Here is a 23,794-nt window from a genome sequence, read left to right as displayed (position 1 = left end):
CCATGCCCAGCTAATTTTTTGTATTTTTGGTAGAGACGGGGTTTCACCATGTTGACCAGGACGGTCTTGATCTCTTGACCTCGTGATCCACCCGCCTCGGCCTCCCAAAGTGCTGGGATTACAGGCTTGAGCCACCGCGCCCGGCCCATTCTGCCCTTTTAAATAACATGATAAAGAAAGAAAGTAGAAGTCATGTTCCTGAATTCTTCAGTAAGAGGTCATCGTATCTAAAAATGAAGGAAGAGTGCTTGCTACTAAGCAATGATCTCTGGGCATGCATGGTGATATAGAGGTTACAAGAAAGTATGAATAATCAAATCCAGCTCACTCTGTTCCTGGAAGTTCCGTCAGTCAGTCAGAAAGGTGAGGTGGATGGAGGGGAAGGAAGGTCTGGAAAACAGGTGAGCAGAACCCTGTCCCTGCCCTGAAGGACTTCCAGGCTAGTGAAGTGACAGACGTGGGGAAAACAGTACAGAGAACTTAGAAGTGCCCTCATGGCTCTGACAGGAATGGGGACAACCCACTCCCAACTCCAGGGGGTCGGATTTCTCACCATCCCTGCTTGTCTCCATTTAAACACTTCTAGAGTTGTAATGAATTTGGGAGACAGCCACACTTCAACCCCTGCTTCCACCTTTACTCACCAACTTCAAGGGACAGGAAGCAGTGAGCCAAGAATTCAATTCCTTCAACAAGTCACTAAGGCCTGTGATTTTGGAGTTACGAGTGGCTCTTTCCATTATGGAAGTCCAGCAGTCTTATTTAGACACACAGAAATGAGTTGCAGGGGGACTTACTGAGGATAAGCAATGGTTGCCAGTAGGCTCCTTACCTCCCAGTCCAGAGTCTCCACCCTCCAACCCTCCTGGTTAGGTCAGCAGACCCCTGGCTCAAACCAACTGTTCTCCAAGCTCCAGGTTTGAAGTCAAGGATGTGAATGGGAAGAATCCCCACGGTGTAACCAAGTGGGCAGGAAGCAGCAGGTGTCCCGGCCAGGTCCCCACACCATCCACAAAACCAGGGCCTCACCTCCATCATCTCGAAGATGCTCTCTGGGTCCAGGCTGCCCTTCCCCACTTTCCTCAAGCACGTCACAACTCCCTTGCTGGTCACCGACACCAGCAAGCTGGCCAAGGAGCAGGCCTCCTCCTGAAGGGTAGCATCCACCACATGCCGATAGCCAATCTGCAAAGGCAGGGTACACAGCACACAGGGGTCACACAGGCTCCAGAGCCCCACTCTTGATGGCCTCGTGGTGGGAATCTCTACACCAGGCAAAGGATTCACATAGGTCATTCCAGGTCTTATTTTAGATTCTGCTCATGAGGAAAACAGTTGAAGGAATGTTCAACAATTCTCATAGGCCACTGTGTGGGTGATACAATAAAAACATGACACGGAAAAATAGGGCAAGGGGGTTTAAAACTAGAATTCAGAGACCATCCAAGACAGAGGCCACAGAGGCTTTCCAACAGAGGGGCACAAGGGACAAATTCCACACAATGCCACATCGATGTTTCACTGATGGCAAGGAGGAATCAAGAGGCCCATGCTAAGGGGCACACTCAAGAACAAGCCAAAGGCTGGTTGCAGTGGTTCATGCCTCCCAGCACTTTGGGAGGCTGAGGAAGATGGATTACTTGAGCTCAGGAGTTTGAGACCAGCCTGGGCAACATGGCAAGACCCCGTATCAACCAAAAATACAAAAAAAATAGCCAGGTGTGGTGGTGTTAGCCTGTGGTACAAGCTACTCAGGAGGCTGAGGTGTGAGGGCTGCTTGAGCTTGGGCCTGGGCAGGTGGCGGGGGTGGGTTGCAGCAGAGGTTTCAGTGAGCCTAGATTCTGCCACTGCACTCCAGCCTGGGTGTCACAGGGAGACTATTTCTCAAAAAAAAAAAAAGGCAAGACCCAATACCCTGCTGTCTGAACACTTCACCACATCCTGTTCATGAAGTTATTTCAGTGGAATTAAATCTGACCAGTTTAGCTTTATTTTAAGATAATGAATCCTGAGTGGAATTAGCTACAATCCCAGTTAATAGCCAATACAGGTCTCTTTGCACAGCCTGGGGCAGCATTAGTTATACGTCACATCAGCCAGATGTTGAGCTCCACAGCCCTCTGCTCTATAGGAAAACCACTCCTGACACCGAAGACCTGCTCTAATCTCCCATTTCATAGAGGGGGCATTGTTTGCCACCCTGCCACTACTCAGCCACCCTAAGCCCAATAGAGTTGAGGCAATTAAAGGACACAGTGCTTTACTGAAGTACATGGTATGTGGAAGGAGCTTAACAAACTCTGGCTACTATTACTACAAACACACTCCTGGCTCCCAGGCCACATCATATCTTCCAACTAAAAAGAAAAGAAAAAGCTACTCATGGTAGTGTTTTTCTAATATAAGCAAATTATTGGATCTGGGTTAAAGCTATTTCTATATGGTGTGTGATATTATAATTTATCAACCTATTAAGTAATCTCAGCAGATTGCGATTAGAGGAGACCCACATCCACAGGGAAGACAAAAACCATAAAATACAAGCTTATACCTTGCACAGAGTGACAATGCAGGGAACATTCTCGACACTTAGTCGTATGCAGTCATAAGGGTCATCAGACAATTCAATGTCCTTTGACCCCTCTTCGTCCTCCAGAACTCGAACCCTTGGTATCCTGGAAACAGAAGCACAATTAAAATTTCCATTTACTGTGAGGAGGAAAAAACACTTCTTTTTAAGATTGAGAATAGGAGTTAGAATCCCTGTGTCTCAAAGAGAAAGGTACGCTATGCCTATCCTTTATTATCTTCGTCCCTGTCAAAAGCATACGGGAGGCACCACAGTCCAATGAGGAGAGGCATCTTTTAGAAAATAATGCTGGGTCAATCAGATATCCAAATGAAGAAAAATGAACCTCAATCCCTACCTCACACCACACACACGTGAAGCGGTACCAAATACACCACAGATATAAAAGTGAAAGATAAGACAATAAAGCTTTTAGAAAAAAACATCTGCATGACCTTGGAGTAGACAACTATTTCTTAAACAGGATACAGAAAGTGTTATCATAAAAGGGAAAAAAGTTATAGATCCAATTATATTAACATTATGAACTTCTGTATATCATTTAAAAACTAACAACACAGAAAATGGGTGGGTCAGCCCTTGAAAGGTCCTAAGATCTGAGTGTGAGTACTATATAAGCATAAACTGGAGTGCAGTAAACCTAGGAATCCTCCCACAATTGTTTATTTGAGACACAGTCTTGCTTCGTTGCCCAGGCTAGAGTGCAGTGGCACAATCCCAGTTCACTGCAACCTCTGCCTCCTGGGTTTAAGTAATTCTTGTGCCTCAGCCTCTCGAGTAGCTAGGATTACAAGCATGTGCCCCTATGCCCAGCTAAGTTTTACATTTTTAGTAGAGACAGGGTTTCACCATGTTGCCCGGGCTGGTCTTGAACTCCTAACCTCCAAGTGATCCACCCGCCCTGACCTCCCAAAGTGCTGGGATTACAGGTGTGAGCCAGCGTGCCTGGCCTGTTTTGTTTTTACAGAGAAATGGGGTTTCACCATGTTGCCCAGGCTAGTCTCAAACTCCTGATCTCAAGCGATCTGCCCACCTTGGCACTGCAAAGTGCTAGGATTACAGATGTGAGCCACTGCACCTAGCCTATTTGTTTATTTTTTAAAAACATTTCCCCATCACTTATTCCAGATCCCAGAGCAAACTCCCTCTGCTCTCAGATCTTGACACTAGATATATATTCCACAGTTTCAGTCCCAGATCATACACTCCAAGATTTCTCATCCATATATATGTGGACGCCATCCTTTCTAAAATCTAAACATGACCTCCTAGAATGTTCCTATTTATCTCATTTTATTTAGTGTCAGCTCAAGAAACTAAGTCTTACTGTACATTATCACAAAAAGAAAAAGCTTTGTTTTTATAACTGGTTAAAAACAAGAAAAGATTATTGTCAAAATGAAAATACAAAATTAATAATTTCTCACTGAAGAGTATGCCTGGGAGCCTCTAGTTGTTAAAAGAGGATAATATTACTCCTTCTTATCAAAAATTCATAATGCCATGTGATTTTTATGATACTTCTTCAATACAAAGGGTTAATATGTATCATCACTATAATAACCAACAAAATGCCACTTTAAGAAAACTCTAAATTTTTTATAAAAATGTAAGAAAGAAATGGGGAGTAAGTATTCACATCATTAAAAGGCTTTGAATTCATGGGAAAAAAATAAAAATAAATAAATAAAACCTAAAAACATTATCCAGAGGGAGAAAATACTTGTAAATATATATCCAACAGATTACATAAAGAATTCTTACTAGACAACAATAAAAAAAGACAGCAAAATAGAAAAGTGGGCAAAAGACTCAAATGTAGAATATATTTGGATAGTCTTCATAAAAGAGGCTATCCAAGTTGCCAACTAACCAAAAGGTGCTCAATTTAAATATCTATTAAAATGCAAATTAAAACTACACTGTGATACCACGGCACACTCACCAAAATACTAAAAAAAAAAAAAAAAAAAAAAAAAGGCTGGGCACAGTGACTCATGCCTGTAATCCCAGTACTTTGGGAGACTGTGGCAGGTGGATCATCTGAGGTCAGGAGTTTGAGACCAGCCTGGCCAACATGTGAAACCCTATCTCTACTAAAAATACAAAAATTAGCTAGGTATGGTGGCACACACCTGTAATCTCAGCTATTTGGGAGGCCTGAACCTGGCAGGCAGAGGTTGCAGTGAGCTGAGATCATGCCACTGCAGTCCAGCCTGGGAGACAGAGTGAGACTCAATGTTTAAAAAAAAAAAAAATTCCAAGGGTTGACGAAGATATGAAACAACCAAGAACTCTTATATACACTGCTGGTGGAAGTGTTAACTGGTAAAAACACTTTGTGAAACTGCCAGCATCTACGATAACTAAACATAGCTATACCCTGTAACCCATAACACTCCTCCCTAACAGAAATAGAGAAATATGTGTACCAAAGACATGCACAAACATGTTCATGATGCGCATCTGTATTTATAGTAGCCTCAAACTCTAAATGAACCATATGCCCATAAACAGTAGAGTGGATAAAAAGCAGTCTGGACAAAGTCACACGAGAACACCATACAGCAAAAAGCAAGCTATGACTAAGGCAGTGACACAGATCTCTTAAAACACAATGCTCAGTGAATGAGGCAGACGCAAAGAGAACATAGTATATAATACCATTTATATCTGTACACAAGTAATCTATCCTTTTCAGATGCTGGTTATCATCAGTGAGTGTACCTGCATGGTGGTACAGAAGGTGGGGGATGCTTCTAGGGTGCTGGCAACATTCTGTTTCTTCAGCTGGGTGCTGAAAAATACATTTAACTTATAAAGTCAATTCACTCCAGGCTGGGGTGGAGGAGCCAGGAAGGAAGAAGTGATCCATCCAGCTACTGTAACGGAAACCGCATTGGTACTTTTCCCAGTTTCTCTAACAAAAGCCCCCATGACTGAGCCCTGCTGGCCATCCACACACAAGGCAGCATCTAGATCAGATCAGGAGAGCTTCAGCCAGAGAAGGTCTACAAGGGCCAAGTAGTTCTGCAATGGTCTTCCCTAATCGGAGCCTTCCATCAGGAGAAGTTCTCAAGTACTAAGTAATATCCTATTTGAACAAGTCAGGCAACCATTTACACACTTACACACTTAGACACAGAGTATCTTTCAATTTCCCAGCCCTTTGGCTACAATATGACTGGGCAGTAGAGCTAAAGAATACCCTCAGGTGGCCTTTACCCTTCTAAAGGACCTTGAATATGCCAACAATCTCTCCACATACCAGCAGGATTCAGAGTCCCCATTCCTTGCTGCCTGCAGGGCTGTTCTTGGTCTGAGGATGAGACTATGGCTGTGATTGGGATTAGAGGAGTCTCACATCCACAGGGAAGACAAAAACCATAAAATACAAGCTTATACATGAGCAGCTAGGTTACTCTTCCTGGGATACAGTTTGCCCAGCACCTCCACCACAGCTAAACAGCCTTGTCAGGTTCCCAGTCTCTCCTACCCGGTGCCTATAGGAACCAGCTGGCAGATAGGGAGTCATCTGAGGCTCGAGATATATCAGATGACAACTTCCTCTCCTTCCCCAGCAGGGCCCAAGCACCAGCCACTGCTGATGGGATCTGGCACACAAGCTCCCACAGTGGCCACGACTGCCAGGCTCACATTTCAAATAGTCTCAACAAGGAGTCTATGAGGCACAGCTAGGGATAGGGGACTCTACAGCTTTCATTCTCAGAAAATATTTCACCTGCAATTTGTTTTTGTCCACTCTAAATTACACAGGTAGTCTATATTCACCATAGAAAAACTCTAAAAAAAAAAAAAAACAGATAAAAGTTAAGTTGGCCAAAATATGAGCACTGAAAAATAATTACAATGACCACCTGGGGATATATATTTATTTCCAGACATATTAAATGTAAGAACCAGCAAAGTAAAATACAACACACAAACAAAAACCAGGATGAGCGGACTGCATTTAGTGAATGATTTTCCATATTAACATGCCTTTAAGTAGGCTGCTGTGTGGACTTCAAACCCCTATGTTGCTGACACTCAGACTGTTTCCCGTTTCTTGCCCTTACAAAGCCGCTGTGATGAACAGCCTAGAATAAATGTCTTTGTTCATTTATTCAGTAATGTCCTCAGGTTATATCCCTAGAGATTTCTAATTCTCATTTTTTAATAGGATCCTCTGTTGCCTTATTAATGTAGGCTCTCTCATGGGATGAACACCCTATCTCACATATTTATTCATAAATGCTGCAAATTTTCCTCAAAGTACTTGGAGCATAGAAGGGGAAAGGTTAGTAATTAGTCTGAACAAATGTCAACTCCAAAAAACCTTGGCAATTTGTTCCTTCTACACAACCTGTTTGGAAAGTTGAACCATGCGGAATAACCATTTCTCTTCTTAAACCAAAGGGCAAGCTGTTACCCTGTTTTTAGAACATACACGTGTATAATCAAGCAATATGCAAACATTTACTATGTGTCAGGCACTGTTCATGCTGCTAGGAATATAGGCAAGTACAAAACAGGCAAAATCCTTGTCCCCATAGAGTTCACTCAGTAATACTATTTGGACAGTTGGCCTGTAGGTGATGTCTATTCTTCTGGCTTTTCTGTATGGTAGGTGTCTATTTATAACAATATAAAAAATAAATACAGAATATATGTATATATGTAGTTTTAATTTATGAAATCTATCTTTTCTGGAGTTTAACATTAGATAACACCATTTTCAATGTTAAAACTCCCTGTTATCTTCACATATGAGCTACAGTAGAATTTTCCTGAGTGTTCAATTACAAGTGTTTGCTCTGGTTCTCCACAGGTTTGCAGAGCTGTTTCCAGGAACACATACCTTGTATTGAAGAGAGCAGCCTTTACAGCAATGGAAATGGCATCAAACAAATTTCCATCACATTCCAGCAGCTAAGGGAGACAGGAATTGAAGAAGGAAGAAAAACAAATATCATTCGTTACTTAAAACACTACCCCAGTTAAAGAACACTGCTGGTTTTTTTTTGTTTGTTTGTTTTTTTTTGAGACACAGTCTGTCTCTGTTGCCCAGGCTGGAGTGCAGTGGTGCAATCTTGGCTCACTGCAACCTCTGCCTCCCAGGTTGAAGCAATTCTCCTGCCTCAGCCTCCTGAGTAGCTGGGATGACAGGTGTGCACAACCACCCCCAGCTAATTTTTATATTTTTAGTAGAGACGGTTTCACCATGTTGGCCAGGCTGGTCTTGAACTCCTGACCTCAAGTGATCCACCTGCCTCCATCTCACAAAGTGCCAGGGTTATAGGCATAAGCCACTGCACCTGGCCAGGACACTGATTTTTTTTTCTTTCCCTAAATCTATTCTGTGGTCAAGGACACTGATTTCTAAGAAATACTGACTGCATGTTAATAAAATAAAGAAAACATGTGGCTGCTCTCCTGGCTACCCATGCAGTGACTGCAGCTCACTGACAAAGTCCTTCACCCTAATTACAGGCACTGTCTAGTCATGGCTGTGCTTACATGGTCCATGCACACAAAGTCACAGTTGGCCGGGGCTGTGATATCAACAGTCAGAGGCCGTGGCTTGTGGTGGGCTCCTCTCCCACAGGCACTCCAGGCCAGTGGGCCTGCCCTGAAGGTGGGACTGATCACCTTTATTTTGCCCCAAATGGCTCCCAATTGTACTCCAAGTGTTACTCCAGTCTTTGCTAACATATGCCTGACCTTCAAACAAGGAGTGAACGGTGGCTACTGATGCTGCAGCTGCTACCAGGTTCACATTTACTAGTGGAATTACCTCTTATATGTAATAATCAATGTATATCTGATGATCAGACATGAAATACTACATGTTTTACATTACTTACAATGAAGACTAAGGTCTCTTGGACAAGCTTCTGCCCATGAGCCAAAGTGTTGAGTACACTTACGTGTGCTCATCTAGCAAGCAAGGTTAGAGCACATTTAAGTGGAAGGTGCCATATCCTCTGTCCTCATTTTAGAGAGGCCTTGGCCTGAGCTTATGGAACAAAGCCAACTGGGCTGTCCCAAATAAGGTGAGAAGTCACATGTAGAAAGAAAAGTCACATATTTCTGTTTTTGTTTAGAGTGTATCTCCTCTTCATTTGAACTGTGAACTCCTAAAGGCTGGGACTCTGTAGTTTTGTTCATCCCTTTACCCCCAGAGCTCAGCAGAAGGGGTGCTATGAAGAAGGTTAGTGATTATTTGCGAAGGAGCCCATCAAAAGACAGCCTTGTGACCAATTTCCCCACCAAAGGTCAACTGTGTGTTGTTAGTGCAACAAAGTTCTAACAGTTATCGCACCTGGGGCAAAAACTGATGCCATTAAAGAACTACAAAGAGCAAAGCAAAGTGAAATTTTCACTCTCATAAAATAACCCAACTGGGGAAAAACACAATACTGGAAACAGATGGGTCACCTGACTGTAATAGGTTTGAAGTAAATAAGCATGAAAACATGGCAGGGTGCCCAGCTAATAACTGTTTGAACATGGGCTCTGAGGACTACCTAGACCAGTTGCTAAAAAGAAATTAGATTTCTTTTCCACTACCTTGCTTCAAAGGTTTCTACCACCTTGCTTCAAACATGAACTCAATCTATTCAGTACATCTTCAGGTTTGGGATAAAAACTTAATCCCTAAACAAAAGTCTGTCCCCTACCTCGCACACAGAAAGCACATTCCCATCATGGCTTTCATGGAAGAAGAACCCCTCTACTGATGAAAATTATGTGAATGCCAAAAATGGATCTACCTCATTAATAATATAATTTTCAAAAATGCTTTTCTAATTAATTAAAAACTTTTCTGAAGATGACAACTTTTTCTTTTTTTTTGAGATGGAGTCTCACTCTGTCACCCAGGATGGAGTGCAATGGTGCCATCTCAGCTCACTACAACCTCTGCCTCCCAGGTTCAAGTGATTCTCCTGCCTCAGCCTCCCCAATAGCTGGGATGACAGGTGCCCGCCACCATGCCCGGCAAATTTTTGTATTTTTCGTAGAAAAGGGGTTTCACCATGTTGGCCAGGCTGGTCTCAAACTCCTGACCTGGGGTGGTCTAGCCACCTTGGCCTCCCAAAGTGCTGGGACCACAGGCGTGAGCCACTGCACCAAGTCAATATATGACAACATTTTAAAAGCTCATGTCTTCTTCAAAATAAACAAAACCCTTTAAAAAATATTTCAGAAGAAATCCAAATGCCAGGAGTCTTAAAAAGAAAGATCTACGGATGACAGGGACACAGTGCACATTTCCTTGGATACTCCTGCACACCATGCATACCCTGCTCATTGAAGAGGACTGCCTCTGAGCTGAGATAATGTCCCAATATTCATCAGTTTTGTAAAAGCCTTTACTAATAGAACAGGCTTCCGTTGCTTTGAGTTTGACTGAATCAAAACCACCTCAGTCCCCATCACTGGGCCATCCCACAAAATGACCAGTGTGCATGAAAACTGAGTATGAACACATTAGCATCATGGACAAATGCAGTGTGCCGCAACACTTGTGTCTTAACTTTTTCTAGTGGGGAAGGGAACGGGACTTAATATTCTTCAGACACAGGATGGAACTCCAGAGTTGACGTCACAGGGCTGCACTTCCCTGGGCAACTATGAAGACTGCCTCGACCGTCCTCAGTAAGGACTATAGGCTGCCAGTTCCCACCTCCTCAAAACCAGGAACTGAAACATTGCCTGCTTGGCAGGAATCATACTACAAGGTACATCCCACTTATCAGAGATGGAAAAAAGCAAACAGATCTATAATTTCATTACTTTTACCTATTAGTGGTAGCATTGCAATAGTTACTTGCTAGATAATGGTTACCACTGCTACTTTTTGAGTATACGCCATCCAGTATCAAATTAATTAGAAAAATCTAGAAAGCTCCACCCTGTTTTAGTAGAGCCAACATGCAGAGCCAGGCTGTTTCTTTCAATGAAGTTCACTGTCAGTTCACGAATCTCCTTCATCTGTACATTCATTAAAGAATCTATTTGGCCAATGGCTTAGCTTTGTGTCCTAATCTGAAGTGTAAGATGTAGTTGCTAATCTCAAGGCTCACAAAATTTAACAAAAAGGAAGAAAACAGACCCAACAAGAGCCTGTACATAAACAGGCAACCAACTGCTATAGTATTATATAAAAGCAAAATTAAGCTTGGCAGATCACTTGAGGTCAGAAGCTCCAGACAAGCCTGGGCAACATGATAAAACCCCATCTCTACTAATAATATGAAAATTAGCTGGGCATGGTGACACACACCTGTAATCCCAGCTACTTGGGAGGCTGAGGCATGAAATCACTTGAACCTAGGAAGCAGAGGTTGCAGTAGGCCGAGATCACGCCAATGCACTCCAGCCTGAGCGACAGAGCAAGACTCCATCTCAAAAACAACAACAACAAAACAATTAATTAGAGCTACACAGAGAAGTTACTATTGAGTGCCAAAACATGGGTAGAGGAGTATTTGGGAGGCAAAGTACAAGGGAGGAAAGGAAGGGCTGGACTAAAAAGATCCCTAAGGGAGTGGGCTCTGTGTGGGAGGAAGCAGGGCCTCTGTGGCCTCACCCAGCAAACCAGGGGCAAGCAGGTTTAAAAAGCTGTTTAAAAAGCAATGGCACAGTGAGGTCAAAGAAGGTATTCACATCATACAGACCTGACTTTGATATCCAACAGCACTACCAGAAAGCTGAGACCTCTTGGGCTAGTTACTTAACCTCTCTGTGTCTTAGTTTCCTAACTTATAAATGGGGAATATAATACTGTCCTTTTGCAACAGGTTAAGAAGGTTTAAATGAAAATGCACGTAAAGAGCTGATCATCCTTCCACACACAATGTACCGACCTGTCTAAATTCTGCCCCCCAACTCTGTCTGGCACCATTCAGAGACCATCTCGTTTCATTCTTCCCTGACAACTTTTATGGGCAATTTTAGGTGCTACCATGATATTACTATAATTTTACTATAGAATGGCATTATATATATGCTGCTTATATCTATGTTGTATTTAATTTTTTAAAAAAATATTATAGGAGACCACATTTTCCCAACTAATCTCACCCTATAAGTTGAAATCACTCACCTGAAGAGGAAAAAAGCACTAGAAGGAAAGTAGGCCAACTAGTCTCCAACATAGGTAGAATATGGCCAGACAGCAAGGTGATACTCACCAGCACATCCACATAGAGAACCCAGCAGTGCTCCCGAGCACTAATGCAGAGGGTCTTCAGGTCAACACTGCTCTTATTGTTAAATATCCGATAGAGGGTGTTAGCGATCTCTGTGCCAAGGTCATCACCTCCTCGACCTTCAAACTCAGGGGTAGCATTGGCTGAACTATACAAAACAGAAACAAAAAAACTGGGTGAGTCTAAGCGCAAAAAGCAAAGAGGCAAGGCTTTATTCCAGTTTCCCTGTAGAATGCTGGAAAAGCCAGCTGCTTGACAGAAAGTCACTGAGATGAGGCAAGAATGGCATCTGCCACCTTTCCTGCCTCCAGAAACATGTAATGAACCAGACCAGCACTAGGACCTGGATTTGTCAGCGTGTGTGATGGGATTTCCCAAGAGTTTCTAACAGAAGCCATCTTTAGCCAAAGAGAAACAGGAGAGTGATGGTAATGTGAACCTCAGCCAATAATAATTAACTGTCTTATCTTCAAGCATATAATAAATACGCTTGTCTGCCAGGCCCAGGAAGCGGAGAGCCCTAGGGAATGAAGCAGTCTGGGTTACAGAGAGCTTTCATCATACACACCACCTTTAGTTTCACAGCTTTAGAATGAGCTATGATACTTTTCAACATAAAAACCACAATGTAAGCACAATAACCTTTTCGGAATGACTTAAAAGACATATATAATCCTCTCTGGATTGACTTAAAAGACATATACGTCAAAGCTTTGTTATAAACTTTAGAGATCACTGTACTGAAGAAAAAGAAAAATTATTGGCTCAAAAGTAGTAGGTTACCTCCTTTATTTGGTATTTTTCAAGAAAAAAACTTTTTTCTCCTTTTTGGCTTCTTGATATTTAATGCCCAATAACCTTAACAAAACTAACAGGATTCAGCATTAGCCAACCTAAAAACACCAAAGTATTTAGTAGGACATTTCTGAGAGTTTTGGCTTAATACAAACAAATCCTTAATATGTATGCGAGATAAGTAAACATTATAGTAATCATTTTATTATAACAATAAAGGACCAGAAAGGTAAGAAGCTAGTGGTTTCAGCATGGACTCTATGAAATCACGTATTAAAGCCTTCTGACCCTCACCCATATGGAAAGTTCCCAGCCCTAAACCAGCTACCAGACACCCAGAGGCTGAGTGAAGCAGATGCAGACCCAAAGCCAGCAGTTCCAATGAGGTAGGAGAGTTTCACCATAGACAGCAAACAGTGAGGTGGAAGCGGAGAGGGGCACAGAGTGTCAATTAGTGTTCAGGGTTACAGGAGACCTCAAACCTGGGATGAGCAGAGCTGGTCAGGCCAGAAAGGCGGGAGGATTCTAGGCAATGCAAAACCTGTGTGAAGGCCCATGGCAGTGCCCATCCCATTTGTATAACACTAAAAGAAATCTCACTTGGTAATACAGGTAAAAGACTGAATTCTAAAATAATCAGACTATGCTGTTACATACAATTTTGCCTCTCTAATTATATATTCTTTCCTTACCACTGTGAGCCAGAATCCCCTTTAAAGTACCCAAGAGAGACTTCATTACTGCTATAGCAACCTCGCTGTTCCCTGCCTCTGCTGGACTCAGGCATCAAGCCAAGAAAAGCAGCTTGTTTATGGTGAAATAATCAAGTCACCAGGGACCAAGTTTTTACTCTGCACAGCCAGCAAAACACAACCTGTTTTTAATTTAAACACTAAGCAATCAATATTAAGTCCTGTGTTTTAAGTGCTTAAAAATACATCTACAGAGATTTCTGTGTACACAAATCCAGTCAGAGATACTTATGCTCAAAACGTTTATCTTTCCCTGAATGCAGTGGACACATCCTGCTGGGTGTGACTAATTTTTCTGGGACTAATGCATTCACTCTTCTACAGCCTTGGGGGATGGTTTATAGAGCTTCCCAGGTCCAACTGTCTACATTAGTCTATCTATAAAATCATACCCCATTAATTTTTTTTTTTGACATTGGGCTAATGTGGAAATTTTTACCTATTTTTAAATGCCTTCACACACACACACACATACACACACACACACACACACACACACACACACACACACACACACACACACCATCTTCCAGAAGAGCCAGGAGTCAGACAAAGAGGAAGGTTTAGAGACTCATGAGCCCATTGAGCTCTCCTGTGCCTGGATGATGCCATAGTTGTGCAGTGACTCTGGGGAGGAGGCTGGGAAAATGGAGGGGAATTATTCAGGGTTGGGGATGGGGTACAACGCTTTAAGTAACATAAGAAAGCCATATTCTGCCGATGGGCGAAGACAAAGAGAAATGAGGATTCCACTTCACTACTGGGGCACTCACAGCCCAAGGACTCTTTCTGACAAATTTAGACAGAAATGTAGACCTGGAAAGGGCCTCAGAGACCATCCTCAGAGGATGAAAACCCAAATGCCTACCGGGGTCAGTAAGGTTACTACATGTATCTGAACAAAGGGCCACATATAACTAATAGAGAATGACAGAGACTATAGCAAGCAAACTTTCCAGCCCTGACTTAAGGTCCACCTTAAAAAAAGAAACATCCCTATATGAAACAAAAATCTCACAGGTGGGATTTGACCTGCAGGATGACACTGTGAGACTTCAAATAGTCTAACTCTCTCACTTTACAAGAAGGGAAAGCTTACCATTTTTTGAATGTTGAGTATGAGCTAGACACCACTCTGGGCACTTTAGGTGTATTACTCATTTAATGTCCACAGCAACCCTAGCAGATACTGACTCCATTCTAGAAATAAGAAAACTGAATCAGAAGTTATGTAATTTGTCCAACACCACATGATGAGTGTGCCTGGTAAGCTAAAATTCTAACCCAGGCAGCCTGGCCCTTAACTACTGTGCTTCCCTGTACTCTCCTTGAATATGTAATTTGGCAAGCTTGGTTTACATTCTAATGTTAGTCAGATTTACTTTCCTTGGGTTTACCTTTTGCCTCAAGGAAATGAATGGATGCTCTGGTCTTGGGACTTACCACTAGATCACAAATATTGGAGTCAAAAAATGTAGACCACAGAACCCCTAAATAAAAAACCCCTCTGCTCTGTTAGAGACAGAGGGAAAAAAAAAAAAAAAACCACAGGCTTCTAGCCACCTGCTCATATATATCACAATCTACTCCTTCAGTGGGGGGTGTACGCACTTGGTCTTTTGGGCATAAAACCAAATGCTTTCTCCATTTACCAAAACCAATTCAGACCCTTCATAAAGCATGATCAGTCCCCTTTCCAGAGTTGTGGGAAACTGTTTACTGAGTTGGATAAATTAAGATCCTGGGAATGCCACCCCTCCCAGGTCTCCACCCTCCTGACTCATCACCTCCACCCTTCTGCTTGGAACATCTCTGGTTTAACTGGGGTAGGATGAGATCAAGGCCATGCCTACCTGCAAAGGGACTCTAGACACTGGGCCCATTGTTGCTTGCCTGGCAATCAATCTAGCCTGCAAATCTATGGTCTTACAGCCAGGTCAGGCCAGGCTCACAGCAGAAGGCAGGACTAACTCAGGGCCTTACCCTCCAGTAGTCATCTGGCCCCAACACAGGCCCTAAGGCTGATTCCTCTCTGTGTACACCTGCTCATTTCTGAGCCTGCAGAAGCCTCCCTGTAAATGGGCACCAGACCAATAGTAAATTCTGAGCTTTCATCACAAGACTTTGTTTAAAGTTTCCCAGAGGGTTATCTCATCAGCTTGGGAGACTGATTACAATTAGCCTCAAAAGGCTTCTCTGCAGGTTGCCTCTCTGCTTTATAACCACCCCCGGCCCTTCTGCCAGGAAAAGCATCCCCTGTAGCAGCACTAAGCAGGCAAGGAACCCAGATATAGTGGCTCTACCCACCAATGCAGGGCTTGAAGATTCTGGTTCCATTTTGGTGAAAAACACAAGTGATTACACTGAAAAATAGTTAAGATCCTAAAGGGAAGTGACAAGTGCAGGGTATCCTGAAATATTTATGAATGAAAAACGTTCTCCTAAACTCCCCTGGTTAAAAACGCAAGCCTCTCTGAGAGGCTAAACCACAGTCCTAAACCCATCAACACAATGGTCGGAGAACTGAGAAGCAATCTGATGGCTTGCCACCTAGTGACAGCCCAGAGTGATACACCAGCTCACTAAAATCCTATCTTACTCTTGGGCTTTAGATAGAAACCATGTTTTCCTAAAGTTTCCAAGTTCTCATTGAAAATAGCCTACTCTTAGACGACAACCAGCAAACCAAAGATACGAAAGGGTCCGATTTTGCTCCCAGTTTAGTGGCAGTGCTGCCAGGCATCTCTGGAACAGGACTCAGGGTCTGAGCAGCAGCCTTTCCAAAGGGCTGTGAGGGCTGTATCAAAGATTTTTCGTCATTCCCAAGAAACAGAGTGAATTATGGAGGTGGTGACAGTGCCTACCTTGGCTCCATATATTATCATCCCAAGTAGACAAAACCAAGTGAAATGAATTAGTAGAAAATCAACTGGTTTTCTGAGACCTCTCTACCCCTGGGAATTTAATTAAAACTAGAAGTTGTTGACAAGAAGTTAAATCAAACTAGACTCAGAGCAGCATGAGAAACCCTCGGCACTGCCCTGGTCACCGCCACCGCCACCACCACCACCACCAATTCCTGTCCTTCCACTAGGTAGCAACTATGTTTCAGCCTGTGGATAGACAAATGCCTTGAGCTTTCCAGCAGATGCCCTATGCCTGGAGTTGGGGTGGGAGTGGGCATGTGGCACTCTTATTGCTGGGCACATCTACAGGTGTCCAGAAGCCATTCCTATTCACTGATTCAGAATAAAGGGATGTGCCTGTTTATGCAGTTAAAATAATTATGCTCCTTGAAGACTCAAGTGAGGTTCTGATACAGGTGGCAGCCATCAGTGCTTGGTAACCTCTTCCATCTCTGTAGGAAATGGGGTTTTGTGACTCTCTCACGGTAATTCTACTTGCTGGGCTGATTACATTAGCTGAGCCACTTAAAGAAGCTAAAGTGTGCCACCTTAAGACTATCTTGAGAAATCGATTCAGGAGAACTACCTGGAAACTGGAGCTCTTGGGTCTGTGGGGATCCTTTTGAGACTACAGAGGAAGAAAAGAGACCAGCAGGCAGCCACTCTAAGCCAGGAAAGATAGGCTACTTCTAGAAGCCAGATCTTGGAGAGAGGCAACTCAAAAAATCCTTACACTCGAGTCACTCTTCCTTTACAGCTGGGACAAGAAAGGGACAAGAGCAGCAAGCTAACTTGGAGGCAGGTTTAGAGAGTCAGGTTTAGTCAGTTTTAGCAAGCAAACTTGGAGTCAAGTTTAGAGGTTCACAGAGCCACAGTGAAATGTATCCCCCATACCAAGTATCTGAGGGCAACACCCTCTCTTTGGTGTGGTTGAGCTGAACGTCTTTGGTCTGCCTAAAATGAATGAGGTAGAAGGTAATGAAGGAGATGAAAAGGCAGGCAAATTACAAGCTTCTTACATGTCGTCTGCTCCTCAGTGACTGGTTACTGCATTGAATTATGCAGATCAAGGTCAGCAGAGGCATTTTGCTTCCTCCAAGGACAAAGGAAAAGGTAAGTTGGGGGCCTGAACAAGGTCACCATCATCACAGTGACTTAAAGGATGGGCCTTTCCATGGGACAACTCAAGCTGGTGAGAGATGAGCAGAACCAGGAGAGATGACTTGGAGGATCAGAGCAGGGGACAGGAGTAGGTTGGAAAAAAAACTAACCAGAAAAATGAACACGGATAGTTCTTGGACTCCCAAGAACAGCCCTCCAAAGCTGGCTTCCACAGGCTGCCTGAAGTAAAACGAGCAAAGATTCACAGGTTGGGCAGACCTGAGCTGGCATTTTTAGCTTTGTAACCCTGGGAAAGTCCCTTATACTCTCAGAACTCCTTTGTCATCTCTCTTACAGGAGTGCTGTGAGAATCAGCTCCTGTGTATGGGACTGGAAGACTGTAACTCACTCTACAAAAGTGGGTTACTGTTTGTGCAGAAAAGGCGGCCATTATGGCCCAAGGCTGCTATCTTCAGAAGGGTCTGTTTGTAAGACTAGCCCTTGGCTGGTATCCAGGAACCTGGCTCTCAGACTATTCTCAGTCAATAGTAAACTGATGGGGGTAGTCCACTATGCCTAGATAGTGCAAATGATACGGTTTATGCTGAGCATTAATATACCATAATAATATGGTTATTTGCTTTCCTTTAGAAAACTTCATTATGTATTAAGCAGGGAGTGTCTGCGTGACCAGCCCCTCGGTAAATATCTTGGGTGCTGAGTTTCTAATGGGCTTTCCTGGGCAGAAATATCACAAATAAGTTACTGCATTTTCACTGCTGTAATAAACCCTAGCTATGAGTATCACTATATGCTAAGTCTAGCAAATCTCTGAATGTAGAGGTGGTCTTGGGGATCCTGACACAGGGTCAACATTATATACCTACAACTAGCATGAGCCCAGAGATCCTTACCCACTTCAAAAAGGCCTGGCTTCCAGAAGCAAGGTAATTGATAGAAGATGGGACCTGGCTGGCAACCCAATAAAAAGCCCCAACCTCTAGACAGTGGAGCTAACAAGGAGAATTCTTAGCTTTGTTAGCTTTGTTAAAAGCCCACCGGGAGTCAGTCACTGTGCTAGGTACTCACTCTATTTTCATTTCCTCTTCATCACCATGGTATTATTTATTATCCTCATTTTTTTAGATGAAGAAATTTGGCCACAGTGAGACTGAGTAACCAGCCTGAGATCACAAAGCTGGCCAGAGAAGGAAGTGACATTCTGGCGCAGGGCTGGCTGCAGACACTACAGAACCCTCTCTCCTCCCAGCACCCATACTGCCTGACCAGCTGCCAATTCCTCAGCCTGTCAGGCTGCTTAGCTCACCCTAGGCCTCATCTGTCAACCAAATCATGAACAATTTTCTGCAGAACTAGAGCAGGAAGAGAAACAGGGCATTTTAGACCAAATGATCCTTACTGTCTGTGTATGACATTTTTCAAAGCACCGTAACACACATTGCACTTCATTTGACCCGCATCACAGTCATGTGTTAGGCTGCCTGGCAGATGTCCTCCCTTATTGGACAGAAAAAACAAGGCTCAGCAATCGCCAAGTGGTTAAGACTAGGGCAGGACACAAGCCAAGAGTCCTGACTATGTACTTGGCACATAGGAGGTCAGTAAATGCTTGCTAGATATCTGAATAAGTATGAAAGTGGGTTCAACAGCAAACTAGAGGTTCATTTTCTGAACCTTCAGTTTTAAATCATTTTTCTTTAAAAATATCTGCATAGACAGTACTGACCAGTCAACAAAGAACTCCAAGTAGCCTTCATTTGGTTTCTCCAGCTTCGGCATCCCCATTTCTGCTTTCACTCCCACCAAGATGTCTGTGTGACCCTGCAGACACATGCAAGAAGGATCCTCATTCAGGGCAGGCAGCCAGGTACTCCACCACCTCCCCTATCTTGTGGATATACACCCCTGGGGACTCTTTTAGGAGCCGTGCTAAGACTTGGAAAGTGGCTTTTAGAGGAAGTGAGCAATCTTTCAGATCTGGACAGACCCCTGCCTCCCTGAGTTTGGCTTGGATCTTGGATGTCCCCAAGAGCAATTTGCATTCCAGAAGCCAGGAGGCGTCAACAGGTCGTTCCTTAGGGCCTACTTGTTTCTCCACCTGGGCTTCAACCATGGTCCAATACTCACCAGCTTGACCCTGGCGGACCCGCTGGTGTTGGACACCACATCAGTTTCCACTTCGACACATCGGTAGTCCTCACAGCCACGGCCATCCACGCGGAGGTCTTCCTAGGTGTTAACAACCACAATCCAAAGGCTGTTACCCCAGACCAACAACAGATCCTAGACTGACTCACTCATATCCCCCTAGAGAAGACATATGCAGTATATCTCTTTTCCTCTTAGCGGATCATCTAAAATTCTGTCCTTGCAGCTAATAACAATATGACTATTTTACATATGAGGAAATGGAGACTCAGAGGAGTTGAGTGACTTGTCCGAGGTCCTACAGCTAGTGAAGACAAAGCTAGTTTTCCATGCCAGTTGTGTCTGATCGCAAAAGCTATACTACATACCACTATATAGAATATGCACACAAAAACAAGAGACAAAACAAGCCACTTCTCTCCAAACCTACAATTGTTAAACTGCACCAAAAAGTATATGTTGTCAGAGCTACAGGGTATAATCATCTCAACTGAAGCCCTCCTACCCCTAAAACTCAACAAGATCCACTGTGTAAACAGTGAAAGACATCTAATCTTCTAAGAGAGGCATTCTCTAGAACAAGGTCAACAAACTAAGTTCCCTTGTTTTTGTACACAGTTTTACTGGAACACAGCCATGTCCACTTGTCTAGGTATTGTCTATGATTGTTTCTGCACTACAAAAGCAGAGCTGAGAGGCTGGGCCAGAGACATGATCCATACGGCCTCAAATCTTTACTATCTAGTGCTTTACAGGAAGTTTGCTGACTTCCTGTAAGTTGGCAGAAGATGATTTTCAGGGTGGTCTACACACTGCCTGTTTCTTCTGCCCATTTATTTACTTCTTCAATTATTTGTATCAGTACAACTAATTGATATATTTTATGCTATGGTTATAATCAATACTATCATCAGTTTTATTGCTGCTCAAAGTGTTCCAAATTTGGCCACTAGGGGCTTCTTAGGTTAGTTTTGTGCTCTTTCAACATGCCTCCAACTTTTTGTGAGTAATTTTTACTTTGTGCAACACAAGCTATCTATCCTCTTGTGTTTTCTCTGCCCAACCCTAGGGATCAAGCCTTTCTCCAAAGAGCCTTGGTTGCTTTTACTGCAGAAGGGTACTTAATGGTACTTAAAACTACGATCTGGGCACTAAGTTCATTGCTGTTGGGAGTATTATTTCTTCCAGACCTTCTCAGCAGACAAAGCTAGAAAATATAGGTATGTGTACTAATCCCCCACACCCAAATCTATGTTTAATTTTGTATCTATCAACATATCTATTAAAAAGCCAGGAGTTCATACTGATAGGTTAATTCCAATCTAACATCATAAGGTTCATTCTAACCTTCCTCCTTTGCTGATTTGTAACTTCTTTCTCAAAGAAGGAGAAAGCCGGTTCTTATTAGCTACCATGTATTTCTGTATTTGTTCAGTCTTCAAATACACAGTTTCTGAACTTCTTGCCCATACCCCTGTACTAACAGCATACAGTATTTGCATAAAGTTCTGTCTTTAGCTTCATAGTATCCAGCCAAAATACTGTTTTCCAGTTACTTTAGTTCTTTTCTTCAACAGTGCCCTTCTGTGTGGTTATATTATTCACTTGTAACACAGACTCATTTGTAACTTTTTTTTTTTTTAAGACAATAGCTCTGTAGCCCAGGCTGAAGTGCAGTGTGGCAAGATCTCAGCTCACTACAACCTCTGCCAGCCACCCGCATTCAAACGGTTCTCCTGCCTCAGCCTCTGGAGTAGCTGGAATTACAGGTATGTGTGACCATGCCTGGCTAATTTTCATTTGCAAATTTTTGTATTCCAGTTTGGGTTCCCCTACATCCTGGTTACTTTTTGAATTACTTACTTTCTGGGTTTGTAAGTTATTATAGTTCTAAGAGACAAAACTCTCAGAAAAGTATGCTCAGAAAAATGTCTCTCTCCTCTTCTCTGTATTATGCTATTTTCATGCCCCCTTCTTCCAATCCACCCCAGATTTCTCTTTAGTTTCTAGTTTATCATTCTTGTATTTTCTCTACACAAATAAGCAAATACATTACTTTTTAAATATCTCCTTGTTTCTTATAAAAGAGTGGAATACTATAGATACTCTTATTTAAAAAAAAAAACTTAACTATATCTATGCAGGAAATCATTCTCTATTGGCTCTTAGAGCTCTTTGTAAACATTTTTCAAAAGGAGTTTTGTTGTTTTGTTTTTTTCCAGAAAAAGAATCATTAGTTTCATCAGATTCTCCAAAGAGTTGATGCTTCCCAGAAACATAAAAAGTAAAATAAACTACTGCTCTAAAGTATGTGACTGACAGTTTATCTTTAAACTGCCAGATTAACAGAATATGTGACTGATTTTTTTTTTTTTAGGAATTAAACAGAGAAAAGCAAAACACAGAGGCATGTCCCTACTACACAGTCCCGATGATCACCCTCTGCCATATTTGCTTCAGCTGTTTCACCCGTTTAACTTTTCAATGACAGAAAATAAACATTGCAAATCAGGTGGAAGGTCCTGTGCAGCCTATCCTTTTCCAGCACATTTTGGACATTTCCTCCCTGGAGGAAATCTCCATCTTGAGTCTGGAGATGAATTCAAAAAGCAACAGAAGTTCAAGTCTAGGAGAGTGAGACTTTGGGGTAAAATTCCAGAAGGTGATCTCTCTTCATCAGAGGACCCATAACAATGTAACTGTGTCTCTTCCCAACCTCACCCATGGAACCTGAAGGCTTTCTAGCTCCATCTCTGACACTCTACCCCTCTCTCCACCTCTATGTGCCCCATTCCCCAGCTAGGAAAGTGAAAACCCAGCCCAGAAACTTCAATGACAAGAAGTTCTTCATGGGGTGTAGATATGGTATAAGTGTAAGCAATCAGTAGGAACATGACTCATGGTTCCAGGCCAGCTCCTAGCTCTAACTAGTGCCACTTGACTTAAGCCCCTTCCCTCTCTGGACTAGTTTCCTTATTTGTAAAAGATAAAGATTAAATTAAATTAGTCTCAAACATGATTCTCTAATTCCACAGATCTATAAATTAAAATGGCTGCAATTATTTGCAATAAATAATAGCAGCTGCTATTTACTGTGCATTTACTATACACCAGATAATGTGTGAGGAATACTGCCCGGTTAATCCATTTAATCCTTTCAATAATCCTGTAAGATAGTGCTATCTATTCTGTTTTACAAATGAGAAAATGGAGGTGAAAAGATGTCAAATGAATGGCTCAAGTTCACACAGCCAGTAAGTAGCATTTGAACCTCAAGTCAGAGCTCTTAGCTGCTAGGCTACATTGTCCACTGCCTTCTCAAGGGTCTCTTCACTTTACGAAAGGACTCCGCACAAACCTCCTTCATAGCATGAACTGGCTGGCCACAAGGTCACAGGGTTTACTGCTGTTATCTCTTCCTTTTTTCTTGAGACAGGGTCTCACTGTCACCCAGGCTGTAGTGCAATGGTGATCATAGCTCACTGCAGCTCAAACTCCTAACTCCTAGGCTCAAGCAATCCTACCTCAGCCTCCTGAGTAGCGAGGACTACAGGAACATGACACCATACCCAGCTGATTTTTAATCTTTTCTTTGGTAGAGATGGGGCCTTGATATGTTGCCCGAGCTGTCTCAAACTCCTGGCCTCAATGACCCTCCTACCTTAGCCTCCCCAGCACTTTGGGAGGCATGAGCCACCACATTTGGTCCAACTACTTCTAAAATATCCCTTGCTCTGAAGATTAGTCACACCTCTTTATAGTGAAAACCTACTTGGTCGAGGATGGGGCTGGTGGGCTCTCAGAAAACTGAGCCTGATTAGATACTGACTTTCTACCCTTTAATTCACTCTGCCTCCCAGGAGAAGGTTCAGGTGATAAGCAAAAGACAAGCTACAAATTTTCCTTTCCAAGCATGCAGAATTTTCTCCATAAAAAAAAAAAAAGCACCTAAAAGAATAGGGGGAAAACAAACTAAAAAACCCAAACTAACCAGCCCATGAATCACTGTACCCAGGGCAACTTTTTTTTTTAAATCTAGGTCTCCTTATAAAAGGCTTAGGAAATTACCCAAACCTGCCTGGCCTAGCTCAGAGCCTGGTGCCCTGCCACAGTTCTTATTTATCTGCAGCAGTCAGTAGCAAACGAATTAATCCATGTGTGAACACTTAAAGAGAGTCACCCTGAAGTAAAAGCTCCATTTTAAAACTCAAGAGATGTCAACAGCATGGAGGGGTATCCTCTCCTTCTCAGCAGAGGAGACTG

General features: G+C 42.8%; 1 protein-coding gene and 1 long non-coding RNA gene across 4 annotated transcripts in view; one reads left to right on the top strand and one right to left on the bottom strand.

Moving 5' to 3' along the window:
* The window catches only part of EXOSC7 (exosome component 7), a 34,823-nt gene that overhangs the window by 3,553 nt on the left and 7,476 nt on the right, over positions 1-23,794 (bottom strand). For 2 of the 3 annotated variants that reach the window (XM_017964852.4, XM_078350649.1), the window contains exons 2-8: positions 19,511-19,612; positions 19,110-19,204; positions 11,791-11,956; positions 7,452-7,522; positions 2,552-2,675; positions 1,030-1,185; positions 329-440 (exon numbers count right to left, since the gene is read on the bottom strand). In XM_017964852.4, coding sequence (XP_017820341.2) covers positions 348-440; positions 1,030-1,185; positions 2,552-2,675; positions 7,452-7,522; positions 11,791-11,956; positions 19,110-19,204; positions 19,511-19,612 — 807 coding nt within the window. In that variant the 3' untranslated portion in view covers positions 329-347. The remainder of the gene's footprint in view (positions 1-328; positions 441-1,029; positions 1,186-2,551; positions 2,676-7,451; positions 7,523-11,790; positions 11,957-19,109; positions 19,205-19,510; positions 19,613-23,794) is intronic. The other variant, XM_002807592.7, reaches the window with a different exon arrangement.
* Positions 21,174-22,043, top strand: LOC128929716 (uncharacterized). The gene is made up of 3 exons (XR_008476708.2): positions 21,174-21,300; positions 21,754-21,815; positions 21,909-22,043. It is a non-coding gene; the product is annotated as an uncharacterized LOC128929716 (long non-coding RNA).

The sequence above is a fragment of the Callithrix jacchus genome, chromosome 15 (genome assembly GCF_049354715.1).
Source record: "Callithrix jacchus isolate 240 chromosome 15, calJac240_pri, whole genome shotgun sequence".
NCBI classification, from domain to species: Eukaryota; Metazoa; Chordata; class Mammalia; order Primates; family Cebidae; genus Callithrix; species Callithrix jacchus.
The sequence above is the reverse complement of the archived record's forward strand: the minus strand, read 5'-3'. Positions and strand labels throughout refer to the sequence as shown.